The sequence below is a fragment of the Podarcis pityusensis genome (genome assembly GCF_964106645.2).
Source record: "Podarcis pityusensis genome assembly, chromosome: 15".
NCBI lineage: Eukaryota > Metazoa > Chordata > Lepidosauria > Squamata > Lacertidae > Podarcis > Podarcis pityusensis.
In genome coordinates, this window is record NC_138040.1 from 22,059,958 (window position 1) to 22,080,050 (window position 20,093).

At 41.2% G+C, this 20,093-nt stretch overlaps 1 protein-coding gene and 1 long non-coding RNA gene across 9 annotated transcripts in view; one reads left to right on the forward strand and one right to left on the reverse strand.

Annotated features, from left to right (window-relative positions):
* The window catches only part of CLMP (CXADR like cell adhesion molecule), a 57,072-nt gene that overhangs the window by 33,111 nt on the left and 3,868 nt on the right, over nt 1-20,093 (forward strand). Inside the window, exons 2-6 of the mRNA XM_080983639.1 lie at nt 10,266-10,423; nt 12,918-13,119; nt 13,234-13,398; nt 13,656-13,778; nt 15,946-16,087. Coding sequence (XP_080839765.1) covers nt 10,266-10,423; nt 12,918-13,119; nt 13,234-13,398; nt 13,656-13,778; nt 15,946-16,087 — 790 coding nt within the window. The remainder of the gene's footprint in view (nt 1-10,265; nt 10,424-12,917; nt 13,120-13,233; nt 13,399-13,655; nt 13,779-15,945; nt 16,088-20,093) is intronic.
* The window catches only part of LOC308464382, a 36,138-nt gene that overhangs the window by 8,124 nt on the left and 7,921 nt on the right, over nt 1-20,093 (reverse strand). The gene's annotated exons all lie outside the window — the stretch shown is intronic.

Sequence of the window (20,093 nt, forward strand, 5' to 3'; positions counted from 1 at the left end):
GAAAATGGCTAACAGGGAATGAAGCTTGTACCTGAAAAGTGACTTTCATTGATTGTGATGGGAGGTACACCAAGGTTACTTCTTAAGATCCAACGTGCATGTGTTTCAAAATAAAGCTTTTTCCTATATGCACACTCACTCTGTTAGAATTTGGCAAGGTTTATATCTAGCATTATCATTTTATCGTCAAATGTCTCGATATAAATATGACTCGTCTAGAAATTAATTTTGATGACTTCAAAAAAAATTCATATCTTCCCCTTTCAAAGAAGATCACTGCAAATGTCATGCAAACTACCAGCTTGACCTGGATTTTAAACAGAACTAAACCAGACCCAGTGCCAGCAGTAAGAGTTCAAATCACACGGGCCCGTCTTTAGTACGAAGCAGGATCCATGGAGGAGTCAGGCAAACCTTCAATCCCACCAAAAATTAACAGATCCAGCCACACTGCTAAATTCAGCCAACCTTCAGGAGCTGCTTCAGATACAAGTGATCACAGTGTGCAGCTCCAGTGTTGATTTAATTTATTTATATGCTTCCTGTCCACAGTGAGCTGTGCCCAAAGCAGTTTACAACAAACACCTATTTATTATCAAAATACAAAAAAGGAGGGGGGGGAGCCAATCTGCAAAAGATATAAATAAATACAAATAGGACAAAATCAACAATTCAACAAAACGCAGAATAGATTCAATATTACAAAAGAAATACTCTAGACTTAAAAGACATAAGAGCAAAAAGGAAGTTAACAGACAATAACGTTCCAGCTGCTGATGCTGGTCTTACTGCACTGTCAAGGAACTTCAGCAGCCTTTCATAGGGGGAGGGATCTTCTCCCCCGGACTAGAAGATTTACAGCTGGCCCCTTCATCTCTCCTTCAGAGATTGTTTGGGTCTCTGGTGGCAATAATCTGCTTGATGACATACTGGCCATTACAGTCCTACTGTATTTTCTCTTGAACTGGCCACTTATAGTCAGGTCAACATAAAGGTGCTAAGTTCTATTTCAAGAACTGGGTAGCTGTCTTGGAATAAATGTAACTTTTTGATCTTACATGCCCCATCGGTGTAGGAACAACAGATTTCTCAAAACGCAGCTGAATAGAAGGGATAAATGCCAACACTCAGCAACAGAACGGCATTTGTATCTTCACTTGCCTCTACGCACAAACTTTACATTCTGTTCTGTCTCTGAGGGGCAACAACATCTGCTGCCTTCACACTTTTTGCTAGTGTAATCCTGCATAAACATTGGTCTTGGAAATAGCCACATCTTGCCTCATGTTGCCTTTTGCTGTGTGGTCAACTTTTAGCGACATGTGCTTCTGAACACCTATTCCCCCCTCTTCACTTTTCTATTGCTATACAAGAAATGTTTGGTGTTCAGATATCATACTAGTACTATTATATCTAGAGGACACCTGAACAGCTGACACAAGCAAGTGTATAATGTCACCGGAACCAGACAGGTTGTTGGACAAGTACCTTGCCATGAGGTAAACATGTCTGAAAGTATTAAATAGCAATAAGTAAGAAAACTTCTGCATACACGCTGAAGCTTTTTCTCATTCGTAGATCTTTGCCTTCTGGAGTGCAGAATCGTGACAATCTTATGATGGCCTAAGGTAAAGGGACCCCTGACCATTAGGTCCAGTTGTGACCGACTCTGGGGTTGTGGCGCTCATCTCACTTTATTGGCCGAGGGAGCCGGCGTACAGCTTCCGGGTCATGTGGCCAGAATGACTAAGCCGCTTCTGGCGAACCAGAGCAGTGCATGGAAACGCCGTTTACCTTCCCGCCGGAGTGGTACCTATTTATCTACTTGCACTTTGACGTGCTTTCAAACTGCTAGGTGGGCAGGATCAGGGACTGAGCAATGGGAGCTCACCCTGTCATGGGGATTCGAACCACCGACCTTCTGATTGCCAAGCCCTAGGCTCTGCGGTTTAACCCACAGCGCCACCCACATCCCATTATGATGGCCTACAGAAAGACAAATTATAATTAAATCTAATCATGTTTACATAGTCCAACAATTATAAGATAGGTGGCTCAGGGCATCCTTGTGGGAGAGTTATGTATTTGTCATAGAATAGGTAAAAGTTTAATTTTCTGGCTTAGGGACTTGAACCAGCAGTTGATTGAACTAAGGGCTAATTTGATCCTTTATAAAACAACTTCCTTAGCAGACAAAATCACTGTTAAGATCAGTCACAATCCCAGATTATCATGATGATGCAGAATACACTGTACACGTATACTGCTTTTGGCATCCATCTGTCTCAAAAGACAATGGAGTGCGCTTCTGGGAGTGACGTCAAACCCTGGAGAATCAATGCCTGCTGTTACTGCACAGACCAGTAACTCATATCTGCTGCCTACTGCATTGTTTTTGTTGTGTTAGTAGCCCCAAAGTGATCTCTCCATGGCACAATCCTGGGCAGTGTGTATGAAGGTCCTGGGCTGCCCGGATGGCAAGCCCCTCGCTGATGGGTCCAAAGGAAAGCAGAGCAATACATCTGTCACCAGCTTGGCTGGAAGGAGGCATTTGTTGTTGTTGTTTAGTCGTTTAGTCGTGTCCAACTCTTCGTGACCCCATGGACCAGAGCACGCCAGGCACTTCTGTCTTCCACTGCCTCCCGCAGTTTGGTCAAACTAATGCTGGTAGCTTCGAGAACACTATCAACCATCTCGCCCTCTGTCGTCCCCTTCTCCTTGTGCCCTCCATTTTTCCCAACATCAGGGTCTTTTCCAGGGAGTTTTCTCTTCTCATGATGTGGCCAAAGTATTGGAGCCTCAGCTTCAGGATCTGTCCTTCCAGTGAGCACTCAGGGCTGATTTCCTTTGGAATGGATAGGTTTGTTCTTCTTGCAGTCCACGGGACTCTCAAGAGTCTCCTCCAGCACCATAATTCAAAAGCATCAATTCTTCGGCGATCAGCCTTCTTTATGGTCCAGCTTTCACTTTCATACATCACTACTGGGAAAACCATAGCTTTAACTATAGGGACCTTTGTTGGCAGGAAAGAGGCATACAAGACACCATCTAAACATCTTAGGGACTCTACTCCAGATTCTTGTAGGGTTTACCCCTCAGCCTATTCTTAATATTGTTTCCCATCTAGCCATGCATCATAGTCTCCCTTCAACCAGCATTATTAGGTTTGATATGTGCAATATTTAGATCCAGGGCAAGGTTTAGCAACCCAAATATGTTGGGCTTTCTGTTAACTATCATCTTAACCTGAACATCTGACAAGCAAGTACATGCACCCATCTGCCCTCCATCTCTCTTCCCTTCCCTAGGAGTTTGTACCTGCAACTGAAACAAATTGGATAAATGCCTCAGGTATTCCTGTCTCCAGCTGCAGATGTAATAACTGCAGACAATTTTCTTGTACAGTACTGTCAAGTTCTCTGTGAAGGTCTGAACATCAGAGGCTATAATTTACCTGCTGTTTGGTATGTTACAATAATCAGGAAAAAACTGTTTCGTCTGTTGAGAGGGCACCTAGCCTCAGGCAACAGGCAACAAAACTTTGCAATGCTCATAAGATAAATATTTTGTAAACAGTTAAAATTGGAAGACATTGCTCAAAGCAGACATTGTCAGCTGTTGATTGCCATGTTATTAGATTTCTCATATTTTACTAGCAATACATACTGACATAAAATATGAAGAAACAACAGTTGTCATTCCAAAACTCTTTCCAATTTTCAGTGTGATTTCTCAAGTAGGCTGGTCCGACAAATAATGCTTTCTTCAGCTTCTACCCCAAAGAAGCTTGATTATGATGGCTATTCAGCCACATTTAAAGGTAATATCCTTTTATTTATGGCATTCTGCCAAAAACAGAACAGCCGCAATCTCCAGCCCATTTTTCCATCAGCAATTCCACTTTAATACTCTCTCAAAATTTCATCGTACATTCTGTCCTAGTACAGCAACTTTTGTGAAGGAACCAGGAAAATAATGGTCACTTCCCCACCTACACAGCTGTTGACCACCACCCATGATTCAACAGGTATATATATATATCTGCACAGTAACCATCATATTTCCACCTTATAACTGCTTCTAATTGGTATGTGTGTGGACGGGTGGTATTTAATCTTTAAATCTACAATTTGTTCTTTATAGCTTGATTTGATCCTTACTAATTTCTTTCACTTCAGACCTCAAATGCCTCACAATGCTTAAAAGAGCAAAGAAATTTACTTTCATTTTATCTTTGTGTCACTTGAAACTTTAAGCGCATGTGATTCAAATTAGGTAGAGCCTCTGAGGCACTATGTTTTATATTGATGGGCCTCTCTGTCCTCTTTGTTTTGAGCCTAGCTAGCTGCTCCCTCTGGGAGCTGACTGCAATAAAATATTTTTTTTAACCAGACACTTCTGACTCTCTACCAAATTCCTGAAACCACAGATCAGACTAGGAAAGCAGGCTGCAAGCATCATGCGTGTGGGGCCGGGTCTCACTTATTCTGAGCGCTCACACTCTCGGGAGAAGGTGACCTATAGCCTCTCTTCCATTGCTAGCCAAAGAATACAAAGAGCAGATGTCCCAGTATGTACATCGTCTGGGCATAACTGAGTGATTATCCCACAGAATGTTCCAACTCGTTTCCAACTTTCCCCTCCTCTGCAAGAAAAAATCTGCAAAAAGGCACCACTTGCACATTGGCTCAACTTCTGAAGTTATTAAGGATAGCAAAATCAAAGTTTAAGTGAAGAAAAGGAAGCCTGAAAACAGAATTGCAGCCAATGTTAGTTATACTTAGTAGTCCCATTAAAATTAATGAGCATTACAAACTTAGGTTCATTAATTTCAATGGGTCTACTCTGAGTAGAACTTACTTGGCTACAAATGTATCATTTTTTGTTGGTATAGAATTAGATTCACAGAACTCTTAAAAAAAAAAACCAACTTCTCCAGGTTAATCTACACAATATTTTATTCTTGTCACAGCCCATGGTGTTTGTAGGCATTATAACATAGCAGTGAAAATTTGTCCCAAGGAAGCAGCAGGAGAGTGGTTAAGATACCACTTGATCTAATAAAAATATAGTTGACAGCATCAGGACCAATGCAGAAGCAAGACCCAAAAGGAGAAGCATTTCAAGGAAAAGCATTTCCTGAATGTATGCAATGTTTTGCTAAACTGGGAATCAAACATCAATTTCTTCTATGGCTGTACAGCAGCCTGTCAATGTCTCTATCCATCTTTAACAAATTAATAAGTATTATTACAAAATTGCTTAAGACTGAGTTTTTCAATGGATGCAAGGTAGGATAGATGTGAACACCATACAGTACCAACTGCTTACATGAAAGCCCTGCCTCTTTAAAAGGCCAGTTGTTTCACATAGGATTTTATGGAACCAAACTCCCTGTAGATAAAAAGGATTTTCAAGATGCCTAGGGTTCAAAGGTGAATCCAATTTGCATAGTGAAGAAGCTTGCAGTGTGTATCACAATCCATTTTATCTCCTACCTCTGTGCCTTCTTAGTTAACCCTTTCAAGCATAAACTGTAGGCTCAATTAATCAAAGTCTTTATATACAGCCTTAGCTAGAGAATAGGCACAGTTTGATGGTTTGTTTGTTGTTGTTTTTAGTCGTTTAGTCGTGTCCGACTCTTCGAGACCCCATGGACCAGAGCACGCCAGGCACTCCTGTCTTCCACTGCCTCCCGCAGTTTGGTCAAACTTGATGGTTAGGCTCCCCCAAACTATTTTGAGAAATCTGAAAGTTCCTTGCCATTAGATTTTCAGGTCTTAAGTTAGGTAGCACTTTCTTCAGAATCACTGACACTAAATACAAAAATACATGCTATTTCTTCCCCAGATTTTAAGTTTACCAAATTATAAATGTAGCTTACAAATAGAAACTCACATACATTTGTGCTGACCTGGTTGAATTCTGAGAACACATATACTGTACACTAGATTATGATTTATCACATGTGATCAAGAAACAGGGGGGTGGGGGAGAGAGGGAGAGAGATAACAAACTCAAACGTCCATGGCCTTTGGGTGAATTCTGCCCTCTTGTGGTACAAATTTTAGAAACACAAAGTACTATTAAAAATGAGTATTTTATCCATACCATTCATTTTAATTTTCTCCACCTCAATGCCATTCATGAAGCCAAATCTGAGCAGATTCACTGCCATATGCTTTGATTTCACAATGCGATGACAAGGTCCAGCTCAGTTGTGAATATGGACCTGGTTCCTGGGCTGTTTAACTACCAGAAGTGTTAGCTATACAGTGGTACCTCGGGTTAAGTACTTAATTCGTTCCTGAGGTCTGTTCTTAACCTGAAACTGTTCTTAACCTGAAGCACCACTTTAGCTAATGGGGCCTCCTGCTGCTGCCGTGCCACTGGAGCACGATTTCTGTTCTTCTCCTGAAGCAAAGTTCTTAACCTGAAGCACTATTTCTGGGTTAGCGGAGTGTGTAACCTGAAGCGTCTGTAACCTGAAGCGTATGTAACCCGAGGTACCACTGTAACTGGGGAGAGGGGGAGCATATACATCAATATGCGCTGTGTTGTGTGTAAAAATAGAACACTGTTTTCACACAATTTCACCGATTCAGTGAAACTTCTCGCAGTATTTTTGAAAAAACAAAGGATGCCTGCCCATGAGCAAATTCTGTGTAGATATGTGTACTTTCAAGGGATCGCATTTCAATTTACGAATACTCAGAATAATTTGCAAAATGTGCAAGTATGTTCATGGTGGGAATAGAAAAAGCTGTTAAGACCGTGATAGTTCAAAGCAACAGTCTTCTTTCTCCTCCCAGAATATTAGATTCTCACTTAAGGGACTCCCGTGTTAAGTCATGGTAATTAATTTTCAAATAAGTAATCCTAATGTGCATTTTGACACGCTTCAGTCACGAGAGAAAAAGGTAACATGCAAGGCCTGAACATTTTGAATGTAATCATATCACCCTATCATTGGCTTAAGTTATATAAGGGTCACACACACACACACACACACACACACCGTTTTTTTATCAAAATAAATTGTCTATGCACGACTACGGTCTTTGTTGCTACTTTGCCAACAGTGAATTCAGCAGAAATTTTCTGCATACCTGGGAGGCTAGGATTTATCCTGAAAAGGTGAATGCAAGAATGTCTGTGTGTGTGTGTGTGTGTGTGTGTGTGTGTGTGTGTGTCTGTCACTCTCATTGTTCCTGTTTCCTCAAACTGGTGTTATAAGAATTCTAAGGTCTCAAATATAGAATAAATGTTCATAAATGTCCAAGGCAAACACATACATAAGTACATAAACCTCGCGTCTAAAATAGTACAGGAGAACAACCCTGAAGCCATTTTGACTCTCCCAAATTGTCCTCAGATATTTCTCTGCAAGGAGGAAGGAAATGGGAAAAGCTTTCCAATTGTCTTTGGACTGCAGGGGCTTACACCTCCCTTTTCAAATACAGTCTGGCAAGTATCTGTTAAGCTGAGCAAACAATCAATATGCGTAAGAGATTCCGGAACTAAAGCATTTACGATCTCAAAAGAATGGCCAGGCAACCCAGAAAATGCAATCAAGTAAGGCATTATCGGGTATCATGGCAGACAGGAGAGAAGCAACACTCTCAAATTTCTGCTGGAGACTTCCTCCTTCTGTGACGTATGTATGATGTTTCGTGGGTGGTCTTGGGCTACATGGTGGGCAATTTCAAAAGTCTTTATAGGGGCTTGTGCACCATTGTTCGGGGTTCTCCTCCCTCCTGTATGTGGTGAGTGGGGACCCTGTTGCAACAGTTTATTTCCTTTAATAAAGATCAGGCTTACTAGCCGCTTTCCTTTCAATATACTCTGCTTGGCCTCTGCTTTCTCTCTGACTGATAGAAATCTCCTGAGGGACTCTACAGACTCTGGATACCCCATAAGGGAATTAGAGCCAAAAACTAGATAAAGCGAAACAGCCTTTTGAAATGCAAGCACAAATGAATTAACTCATCATGAACACACCAACATTTCACAGTAAAATAATATAAATTGAACTGGGATGACATTTTATTATTAGTTTTCTGTTGCTTCTCTTTTCTGGCTGCTCTAAAGATGGTCAACTGAAAAAACAACAATTAAAACAAGCTGTCACTGGGGTGTCTACTCTCCCTTTTTTAATTTAAGAAAACATCTCAAAAACAGCACACATGATAAAAACAAAGACACTCCATATCTATTTGTTTTGTCTACATTACTTTCTCAGCCTAAATTTCACATGAGTATCAGAGTCCCTCTAGCGGCCAACTCTGGAAGCATCAATATAGCATTGTCAGCTGTATACAGTACAATTTTGCCATTGATTACGGTACAGTACAGTGGTACCTCTGGTTACATGCTTCAGGTTACATACGCTTCAGGTTACATACTCTGCTAACCCAGAAATAGTGCTTCAGGTTAAGAACTTTGCTTCAGGATAAGAACAGAAATCATGCTCCGGCGGTGCAGTGGCAGCAGGAGGCCCCATTAGCTAAAGCGGTGCTTCAGGTTAAGAACAGTTTCAGGTTAAGAATGGACCTCCGGAACGAATTAAGTACTTAACCTGAGGTACCACTGTACTTGGCTTTCTTTTGCTAGGAGAGATTTAAGTTAAAAATAATATGTTTCTTATTAACAACCTGTAAGCAAAAGCTTTATCAATCACAAGTCATAAAATTTTGTTCCTAATCCCACCACAAAGTAGCATAGGTCAATGGATGGAGTTTGAGGAGAGGGAATTGTCATTTCACAGCCCCTCGATGCACAACAACGCAATATGGGTGGAAATGCTGCCAATGGTACCAGGACAATCGCTTCCAGATTAGCCCTGCCTATATTCAGCTACAGGTTCTTTAAGCATAGCCCACATAAATTAAATCCCTTGCTCTGGGCAGGGCTTCTGCCAAGAGTGTGCGAATCTAAAAACCAGTAGTTCAAGCTCTATGGTTTTTTTTTACAGTTTGAGGGAAGCTACAACCAGTACTGTTCTGATGAATACTCACAGTACTCAGACAGCCGAAAATCAACTCACTATTCAAGAAAAGGGAGTTAAGTGTTTTGATTGCTGCTTTAAATCATACTCTACTCATACACTCATTCACTATAAATACTTTTGGGCTCAACCAAACCTATCACTATTTTAGCAACTATTTTTTATACACTATGAGCCACAGCTCAGGGGTAAACACCCCTGCCTGAAACCACAGCTAGTTGGTGTAGACCAGGGGTGTCCAAACTTTTTTGAGGGCCAGATTTGATGAAGTGAACATGTGTGAGGGCCGACCATAGTTGTTGACCTTTTTTTAGGACTGAATTTGTTGACCTTTGGACATGCCTGGTGTAGACAGTGCAGAAATCAACCAACCAAGGTCTGACTCTGTACGGTGGCAACTCGGGTTAAGTACTTAATTCGTTCCGGAGGTCCATTCTTAACCTGAAACTGTTCTTAACCTGAAGCACCACTTTAGCTAATGGGGCCTCCTGCTGCCGCCACGCCACCTGGGCACGATTTCTGTTCTCATCCTGAAGCAAAGTTCTTAACCTGAGGCACTATTTCTGGGTTAGCGGAGTCTGTAACCTGAAGCGTATGTAACCTGAGGTACCACTGTATAAGGCAGTTTCCTATGTTCCTTTTATTAACTCCAACATTTAAAAGAATTCTATGTTTACCATCTGTTTGGTGCACATGGCAACACCGGTTTTTACCACTGGTGTTTGCCAGCATCAGCATAATTTTTTTTTTAAAAAAAAAGTATGTAAACAGTATCTAGATTAGCAGTAAACCAGTCAATAATCTACCAGCCAGCTCATCTGAAATACTGTAGATACAAATTAACTTCTATTTTGTAAAGCAAGAGATAACCAAACTCTGTTTTAGTGAGGCTGCACTTGTGACATGCCTACCAAGCAACTGATCTGCAACACAGAACAAGACCCCCAGCATCCCATGATAACACAAAGATGATACGTAAAAGTCACTATGATCCTCTTGACAGAGTGATGAATGTGTTCAGATTCCACCTCAGTGTAGCCTCATCATCTTGGCAAGTCACTCTCTCCCTCTCCATTTTGGTTGCATTTGTTAATAGGAATAATATTGCTTTAAATGTTCATATCTGGTCTTCTTGATCAATTCAAAGCAGCTTACCCCACAGAACACAACTCTCACTGGAACATGACATGAAATGCCAAGGCAGCAATTTATTGATCTAGGATTACTGGAAGCATCTGACTTGATCTTTCTCTTTCAGCATCCTGTTCCACTTGGCTGTCACGGGCTCAGATAGAATTTAAGAAAGTGGCCGAAGCAAACATTACTCTGCCCTGTCACCATCGACTGTACCGCCTGGGGCAAACAAGCCTAGACATAGAATGGCTGCTAAAGAATTCTGATGCTGAACCGAAAGTGGTATGTCTATCCCCTGAAATTCAAAGTTCCTTAGTTCACACTATCCCCACATAGATTCTGGGGTTAAAGGAATAAAACAACCTTGCCCTCACCCAGGGATTTTATGAGCTGGAGCTCAATGGAGCTCAGCTCCAGCACCTCTCAGGTGGGCGTCATTGCCATTTTAAGAGAACAAGGGAGAAGTTCATGGTGAGCTCAGGAACCTCTTTTTCTGGAAAAATAACTCTGCCCTCATGTATGCGGTGGCGCCGCAAGGTGTGGCAGTGCACCCCGGGTGCCATGTCTGGGGGGGTGACAAGGTGGCACCCCGCGGGGTGCTCGCCCCGCCACCCCCGGGCGCAGCAGCGCAAGCAGCCATTGCAGCGCCACAGTCACATATGGAGGATCCTCTGTTCGCAGTTGCAGCCGCGAGCAGAGGATCCCATCATTGTCCGTACAGCATTTGAGCGGCACCAGTGGCAAACTCCTACGTACAACGCATGCAGTGTTGAACGCATGCGCTGAATGTAGCGATGCTGCACATGTGCTGTACATTGCGGTTTGCTGCCAGCACTGCCCAAGCACCGTACAGACGGCGGTGAGCAGAGGATCTCACCACTGTCTGTACGGCATTCGGGCACTGCCGGCGGCAAACTGCTACGTACAACGCATGCGTGGTGTCACACGCATGTGCTGTACATAGTGACGCTGCACATGCGCCCTACGTAGCAATGCCACACATGCGTCGTACGTAGTGACACAATGCTTGCGCAGCCGGTGGTTTGCCCCGCCCTGAGTGTTGCTTAGCCTTTGTTCGTCCCTGCATGTATGCTAATATATAAAGTTGGCTCAGAACAATATGAGACTTCAGAGTCCTATGAAGAGACTTTTGTTACAATGCAAACTGGGAAACACCAGCCACACCTTTGGTCACACCGAGATAGCAAAACTAGTTAACATAGATTACTAAGCACTACACATTTTAAAAGCATACAAGGAGCCTGCTTGGCAAACCAGCCATTCTATATTTTAAAAGAGCTCCCGCGTTGGATGACAGATTTCTGGTGAAAAGGATAACTTAGAAAATTTAGAAGAATTGGAGTGCAGTCTTGAACATGTCTAACTAAGTAGTATGCCCCATTAACTTTGATTGGGCTTACTCCAAGGTAAGGGTATATACAACTGCAGCCTTAAACATGAAAAGATTTTTTTGGCTGTAAATGTTTCCTGTTAAACATTAGTCACACTGTGAGACAGATGGATGCCAACAACACTGTAAGAAACACAAAACTATTCCATAAAGGGATATACATGCCTTAGTTACGTTATGTTTGGATTATGTACTGTAACAATCTACGTGGGGCTGCCTTTGAAAGCTGCTCAGAAACTTAATCTGGTTCAAAGAGCTGCAGCCAGATTGTTGACTTGGGCTGGTTATAGGGAGCATACAACTCCCTTGTTAAAACAGCTCCACTGGCTACCAGTCCATTTATGACCTATAAAGCCCTACACAGCTTAGGTACAAGCTATCTGAAAGACTGCACTCCCTCACATGAACCTGCCTGGGTTTTGTGATCTTCAGGAGAGGCCACCCTTACAGGCACTTGGTGGGGACATAGGAGTGAGCCTTCTTGGTGGCTGCTCCCAGACTCTGGAACACCCTCCTTGTTGTCCCTCTGCCAGCAGGTGAAGACTTTCTTGTTCCAACAGGCTTTAGGGAACTGACTGGTTTTAATGAAAGGGCTGGTGCCATGCTGTTTTTCTTGTAATTATTTGTGTGGTTTTAATATATTTTATATATGTACTGTATATAGTTTTAATTCTATAATTGGTTTTTTGCAATGATTTTTTAAAAGAAATTTATAGCAGTTCTTATTTTTATCTGTAAGCCACCTTGAATTCCATCAGGGGAAAAGATGGGAGTATAAATAAATATCTCGAGTGAAAAGATTAAATACCTCTGTTGTCATACAAGAAGCCAATTTTTTTACCTCTAAAAGCCTAGGCTAAAGCTTGAATCAGAAGACTTTTGTCTTAAGTAACAATGTTACTGTGTATAAAAAGACATATTCTTCCCCAGACACAAATTAAAGGAAATAAATCATAAGCATGATTTTAAACAAAATGTAAATCTTATGAAATATAGCTGCAGAAGGAAAATAGGCATTGCCAAAATTACAGAATTGTAGTTGGAATGGACTCCAACTACAGTGAAGCCCCCTGCAATGAAGGAATCACAGCACTGAGGACAACACATCTAGAACAAGTTACTCTTGTCCAATTTTCATTCAGAGAATGTTGAAGGTTAACCCTTAACTACAAGGACAAATTATGAAAGACAGAAATAAAACTTTTCAGAGAGGTAGTCATGCTAGTGGGTTAGCAGATGAACAATGTTCAAGTGTGGAAAAGCCCTTGGAATACGAATAAATCCTAGAGATTTTGTTTTTATTAAACTAGCAATGGTGAAATGAAGAACAAAGTAACTAATGAGTGGACTCTCTCTGCCTCTCAGGTGATAAATTATGCAGGAAGCAACACCTACACTTACTTTAATGATGAACAAAAGGGTCGTGTTTCATTTGCCTCCAACAACCGGACTGGAGATGCCTCTTTGGAGATTTCCTTCCTGCAGCCAAGTGACGCTGGCCAATACACATGCAAAGTTAAAAATGCGGGGCAGTATGAATGGACCCACATAACCCTGAAGGTTCTAGGTAAGGCTCTTATGAAGTTGTTCCAAGATAAGTACTTAGTTTATCTATTGAGTATCATGTTATTCTGCCTTACAATTAATAGTAGGAATCTGTTATTTTTTTTCCTATTCCCAGAAAAACCTTCTAAACCCAAATGCTGGAAAGAAGGAGAGATGATAGAAGGAAAAGAAATCAGTTTACAGTGCAATACTGTCTCTGGCACTACACCCATAATGTACAAATGGGAGCGTATAGAAGAGGGTGGAAAAGCTGGGTCCCTGCCACCCATGGCACATATCAGTAAGTTCATTGTTGTCCCAAAACCACCTTCAGCAAAGGTTCTCTCGTGGCTGCTCATTATGGCAGATATCAAAAGCAGGGAATGTTTCTGGGTCTTCTGTATAAAGTATAAAAAGCTGAAAGTCTTTGACATGTAGAGTATCATTATTCCCTGCAAGAGATACAGAAGGTTCTACATTATTTATTTAGGTATTAAACAATGTTTAAACAATGTATCCTTGTCCTACCTAATTCATGAAATCTTGATTTCCCCCCAGATTTTTCCAATCCTGCACAAGTTCTGCTGAAGAACCTCACATGGATGGCGACAGGGTTATACCAGTGTACTGCCTCTAATGAAGTAGGGCAGGAAAGTTGTGTTGTAAAAGTGACTGTGCAGTGTAAGTATACAGGGAATCCCAAGTGTTTTTAAGGCTGGAGGAGGGCAAAGTGGCCCAATACTAAATTAAACATTAAATTCACAACGAATGTCAATTGTACCAAAAAGACAGTTCATTAATATTATAGAAAAGCAGAACAACTAGAAGGCCGCTGTTCAGACCTTGGCTTCATCACTCTCCATCTCCCAAACTCTCCACACAATAGCTGTCAGTTTACACAATGAAGCTTTGCTCCCAAGGCACAGTAACCAAGACCCTGTAGTCAGCCATTGGGTCTAGAAACTGCACCCCTCTTTCTCCTTTATCAATCTCAGGTGTTCTCTGCTCACCTTTGGTCAAGCATGAGGCTCTTAATCTCAGGGTTGTGGGTTTGCATCTCAGGTTGGGCAAGAGATTCCTGCATTGCAGGGGGTTGGGCTAGATGACTCTTGTCTATGATTCTATTATTTAGGGATCCCTACAAACTAATATATTTTTGGTAGAAGCAGCATCTCTAGGTTTCATTAATGAGCTATGTCTCTGAAGTAAAGGCCACAATTTTGAATTATCCACTTGCCTAATTTTATACTGAGCCTCAAATTTGACTGAAGAGGCAGAAATAATTTTTTATTTTCCTGTAGCGCAATAAAATATACTTATAACCAGAAGCTGAGTAAAAACTACATGGGAAGGGTTCACAGCAATGAATGAGTTTTGCTTTCCTGCTTAGGCACTTAATGATAGCAATACTGTGGGTCATGAAGTTTTCCAAGTTAGTTTAACCAGCGATTAGGGTTTTTGGAAAACTGTTTTCCCCATGACACGGGAATAAGGGTAAGCCTCACATGGTTGGCAACAAGTCTTTGCCAACATACACACAAATCTAGGTGTGTGCAACCATGAGGAATAGATTTGCTTTTAAATAAAGGGACAAGAGGAATAAGAGAATCCTCACAACAATAAACAGTAACTGCTTTGTGTGGTGTGAAGGAGCTGTGCTCCCAAGACAAGCATCACCACAGCAGCCTATCTAGAAAGAACTTGGGTGGAACTGGGCAGAGGCAAGGTCAGAGCTACTTAGGCACACCAGCAGAAGCACTGGATTAGTTCCACTGGTGCACTTCCACAGCCACAACTACACCACCATGCTGCCAGCAGCCATCACGTATGAACAAGATGACCTCTCTCAACAGATTTTTCTTGTCCCATGACATGGTCTGGTGATGCATGATGCAGCCACCTTGCTCAAGATAAAGAGGTCTAAAACCTGCTCAATGACTGGATGGGAGACTGGAAACTACCCAAGCTCCTAGATGGAAGAAAGACAGGTTATAAATGTAATAACTACCCAGTCAAGTAATAAATAGTTTAGAAAGTTCTACTGTGGTACAATGTGCTACTTAATACATATTAACTGAACACTTTAAGCCTGTGGCCAGCAACCATTATACATGGGTCACAATGCCAAAATAATGGCACACCAAGGTTAAAAGAATCTGTGAGCAACAACAGATTAGGCAACAAAAATATAAATAAACAGCAATAATACATTTGGATACTATATTACACATTTCATAATATTTACTGTAATAAACATAAAATGTACATTATGGATACATTTAAAAATATTTGTAGACTGAATGAATGTGTATCAGAGAGCATGTTTAAGGTGGAAACTTGAAGTCACTAAAAGGAATTTTTCAACCAGCCCGTCTTGTTATAGTTACTTTAAATTTATTAAATGTATCAATTACTTCTCACAACAAAAATTCCCAAAGTGATTTACAACAAAAAATAACAATAATACAAATACATAAACATGATTAAAAACATTCACAACACTTTGTGAAAGTGATCCGACTTAAATTTCACCTCTTTAATCCAGAAGTAGACAGAGATTTATCAAGGCTTTATTTTTCCTAAAATAAATGTAAATATGAATAAAGGGACATTCAACAGAGAAGAGGTAAAAAGGGCTTAACCTGGACTACAGTGTTTATGCAGTTCACTATAGCAATTTGAGTATGCTGTTATTTTATCTTTTGGACACAGTACTAGAACTTCTTTAGAAACTCCTATACAAGAGGATTAAGTTGCATGGAAACTCACTGAAACAGACACAACATATTGTGGCAAAATGTTTTGTTCTTTGGCAAACGTAACACTGTATGTATTTATGAATCAACAGATGCACAAAATTTTGGCATAGTTGCGGGAGCAGTGTGTGGAGCAATGGGGGGCCCTGCCCTGGTTCTCTTGGCGGTGTGGCTGACAATCAAGAAAAAAGAGAAGAAGAAATATGAAGAAGAAGAGACCCCAAATGAAATCAAGTAATTACCTCTAAAGTATTTCTATTTACAACTCTCCAAAGACCAAATTAACACCACATTACCTTCCTGTGTCACAGAAGGTCTCAGAACTGGCAGAATGGGGGAGGGGGAGGTTATCACTCAGTGATAAAAGGTTTCTAATCGGATGGGGAGTTATGTGTTGAGATTCCTCCACTGCAGGGGGTGGACTAGATGACCCTCAGAACCCCTTCCAACTGTACAAGTCTATGATTCTAAGCACATGATTTACACGGTATCCCAGACTGAATCACTGGTACCCCAATTTAAAAGGCCCCCAAGTAACAGAGCTGGGAAAGATCTCTGCCAATACCGTGGAGAGCTGCTACAGGCAGCAAGAGAGAGTACTACACCAGCTGGATTAATGATCTGACAAAAGCGAATAGTTTTATGGTCCTTAAAACATTTACAAAAGTATTACAGGATAAGCCTTCCTGGACTAAAGTCTGCTTCAACATGAAATGTTATCCTCAGGGGGCAGGTATATGTGGATGTAGTGAAAAAATGTAAACAACATCAAAATGAGATTGAAAAATAGTCTTTGACAACTCTGCTGAAGCTTAAACATAGGCAGAAAATGGCAGCTTTATGTGCATACAGGCAACTCCCAATTTACACGAGAGTTAAGTTCCAAAGGCGCCACACATTTAAGTGAAATTGCATTCATTTGAAACACCACTGAAAAGGCCTGCACACACCCCATTCCACCCCTTTTTGTGACTTTTTGGGTCACTTCTAGGTTCATCGAGAATCAGATGTGCAGTCACGCACATATCGGACACACTTAAAATGGTTGCTGCCTGTATACCAGCCACTGTCTTGTGTTATCAGGCACAAGACATGTGGGCTGGGAAAAAGACTGGCTATCATATCACTCGCCTGCCCAGTTTTTTATTTATGTCATTGCACAGATAAATTATACTACTGTCTATTAAAGTTTGTTCCTACCTATTTAAAAGGGAAATGCAGTATGAATCTAGCTGCATTACAATATGCAAGCCTGGGGCAAGTGGAGTGAATAAATGAGTCAAGACTGAAGTTTCAAGGCTAAATATGTGTTATTCTATTGTGGGAGACTTGTGTCTCTTCAGATGTTGCTGGACGACAACTCCCATCATCCATATTCATTGGCCGTGCCAGCTGGAACTGATGGTAACTGGAGTCTTAATTAAACACCTGGAGGGCCACAGGTTTCCCACTCCTGCAGTAGGGAAAGCGTATAGACAGCAATGCAGTTTAGTTTGAGATAATTGTGAACAAATTAGTTACATGCTATTTCAAAAATATTCATTCTCATTAACCCATGAATGCTGAGATCCTTAACAAAAATACTGTGCACCTTGTGTTCCTTTGAAGAGGTATTAAATACTCATTTGTGCATTACTTTAACTTGTCAGTGCTAATGAACATGGTGTAGATTAGAGGTTATCAAACTTTCTATTCCTAAGGCTACTTGAGATGGCTGGGAATTACTGAGACTCACCAGTCACAAAACAGTGGTGCAGGGCAGTCAGCCACAAAATAGTGGCAGATGGAGGTGGAGTTTGGCATAATCAGCTGATGATTAAAATCATTGTCTATTGACATCTATTCCCTCTTCAGAAATGGCTAAATTCTTTGCCAAAGCATTTCCCTTGTGACAGACAGTTCCTTTTCATCGTTTTTTTCATTTAAATACAGACTCCACATATAGCTGCTGGGTGACCTTGGGCTAGTCACACTTCTCTGAAGTCTCTCAGCCTCACTCACCTCCCATAATGTTTGTTGTGAGGAAGGGAAAAGAGATTGTTAGCCGCTTTGAGACTCCTTAGGGTACTGATAAAGCGGGATATCAAATCCAAACTCCTCCTCTTCTTTATATATATTTTATCTGCCATTTCCCAGAGTTGAATACAAAGTTTATTCCATACAAGATTCACCCAGCTATATGCTTGTCAATTGAATTTGTAATAGTATTTTGTATATTTATTATTTTAAGTGATCTTCTTAAGATACTTTAATTTGAAGTTGTATATTATTATTTAATAGCTGTAACAATGATAATTTCTGTCACTATTGTGAAGTACTAATTCATATGAATTCTTGAAAGGAAGAGCACATACTTTCAAGAACTGACAAATGACAACAAACTTTGTGTACGTAGCTCTCTCTATTCTAGCACATAACCCTTACCAGAACTTTCCTTAACTTTATTTGTTGGATGTTTAAAACAAGTCTGAACTAGTACATGATTCAGCCTACACCCTCAGGAGAGAAAATGAGAGTCATCCTTGCCCAGCCCTCATGACTCACAATATCCCATTTAATCTCTTTATAATCCAGCCATTAAGCTGATATCTGTGCTCTTTCACAGATTATTTTTTTTAAAAAAAACCTCTGCATCTCTTCGATTGCATATTAGGGTTGGAATTTTGTAAGAGAAACCATTAGTACAGATTACCAGTATTTGCCTATGTGACACTTACCTGGACTTTTTCCTGTCCCTTGCTTTCAACCTTAGCATCTTTGGAAACTTTCATTTCACTTCACTGCCCTTTTCTATACACAGGGCAACATGAATGATGTAGGAAGAAATTGGAAGCCATGGGATACAATAGAAGCGCACAAACTACCTTGAGTATTGAGAGAGGAATGTCTCTCAAGATACAGGAAATAGTATAGTACAGTTCGACGGCACTGGGTTTGGCTGTGGGGAAACCCAGACTCAAATACCCATTCACCTATGAAGTTCACTTGGATGACCTCAGGCAACTCACACTTGCACAGCCTACCTAGTTACTTGGGAGATGAGATACAAATGTAAAAAACAAATTCTAGATAACTGAATTGTATATCAGGAATGTAACACACACTAGATTTGTCCAACTTATGTACAGAGTGTCCTAAGTCCCGAAAGCACTCTGTGACCCACTTTCAAGCTGCAACAAGTAGTTCAGGTTCATCCGCTGACTCCACTATATTAATATGGGTTAGATCACACACAAGGGAATGACTTATTAACACAGTCTGCCTCAGCACTGTGCCCTAGAACTACAACCTTGGTCAAGGGTGAAAAATTCTCAAAGGTTTTATTACCCTGAAACTTTAAACCATGTTTTAAAACACTTCAGAAGATGCTTCCAAGCAGATACAAAATAATTCTACCCAATCACATTTTAATGCAATGCTACTCAAAGTGGTAAGGGACATGGGTGGCACTGTGGGTTAAACCACAGAGCCTAGGACTTGCCGATCAGAAGGTCAGCGGTTCGAATCCTCACAACAGGGTGAGCTCCCGTTGCTCGGTCCCTGCTCCTGCCAACCTAGCAGTTCGAAAGCACGTCAAAGTGCAAGTAGATAAATAGGTACCGCTCCGGCGGGAAGGTGAACGACGTTTCCGTGTGCTGCTCTGGTTCACCAGAAGCGGCTTAGTCATGCTGGCCACATGACCCGGAAGCTGTACACCGGCTCCCTCGGCCAATAAAGCAAGATGAGTGCCACAACCCCAGAGTCGGTCACGACTGGACCTAATGGTCAGGGGACCCTTTACCATTACTCAAAGTGGTGGTCCGTGGACATCTGCCAGTCCACAAGTCATCAGCTTCCACCATGGTCCAAGTTGGGTAGGATGTTTTAGAGACCAAATATGGTGTCAATTCTTGGCACACAGTGCGGGGCTGCCAATCCACCACATCAGATAACTTGAGAAGCAACTGTTTTAGCAGACTATGACAGAATGTGTTATTTTAGCAACAGCAGCCTAGAAGTGCAATTGTGTGCTTTTTCAATCGAATGTCAGGACAGCTTCATATTCCTGCACTGCAGGGGGCTGGACTAGATGGTACTCAGGGTGCCTTCCAACTCTACAATTCTATGATTAAGATAGGGAATACAAACACATCGTTAAGGAACCCCTAAACTTTTGACTGCTAGAAGCAAATACTCAGGAGACTAGATTGTTCAGTTGTGTTGCTGCTCAACCTCATTTCAAACTTCCAGTGTTGGTCTT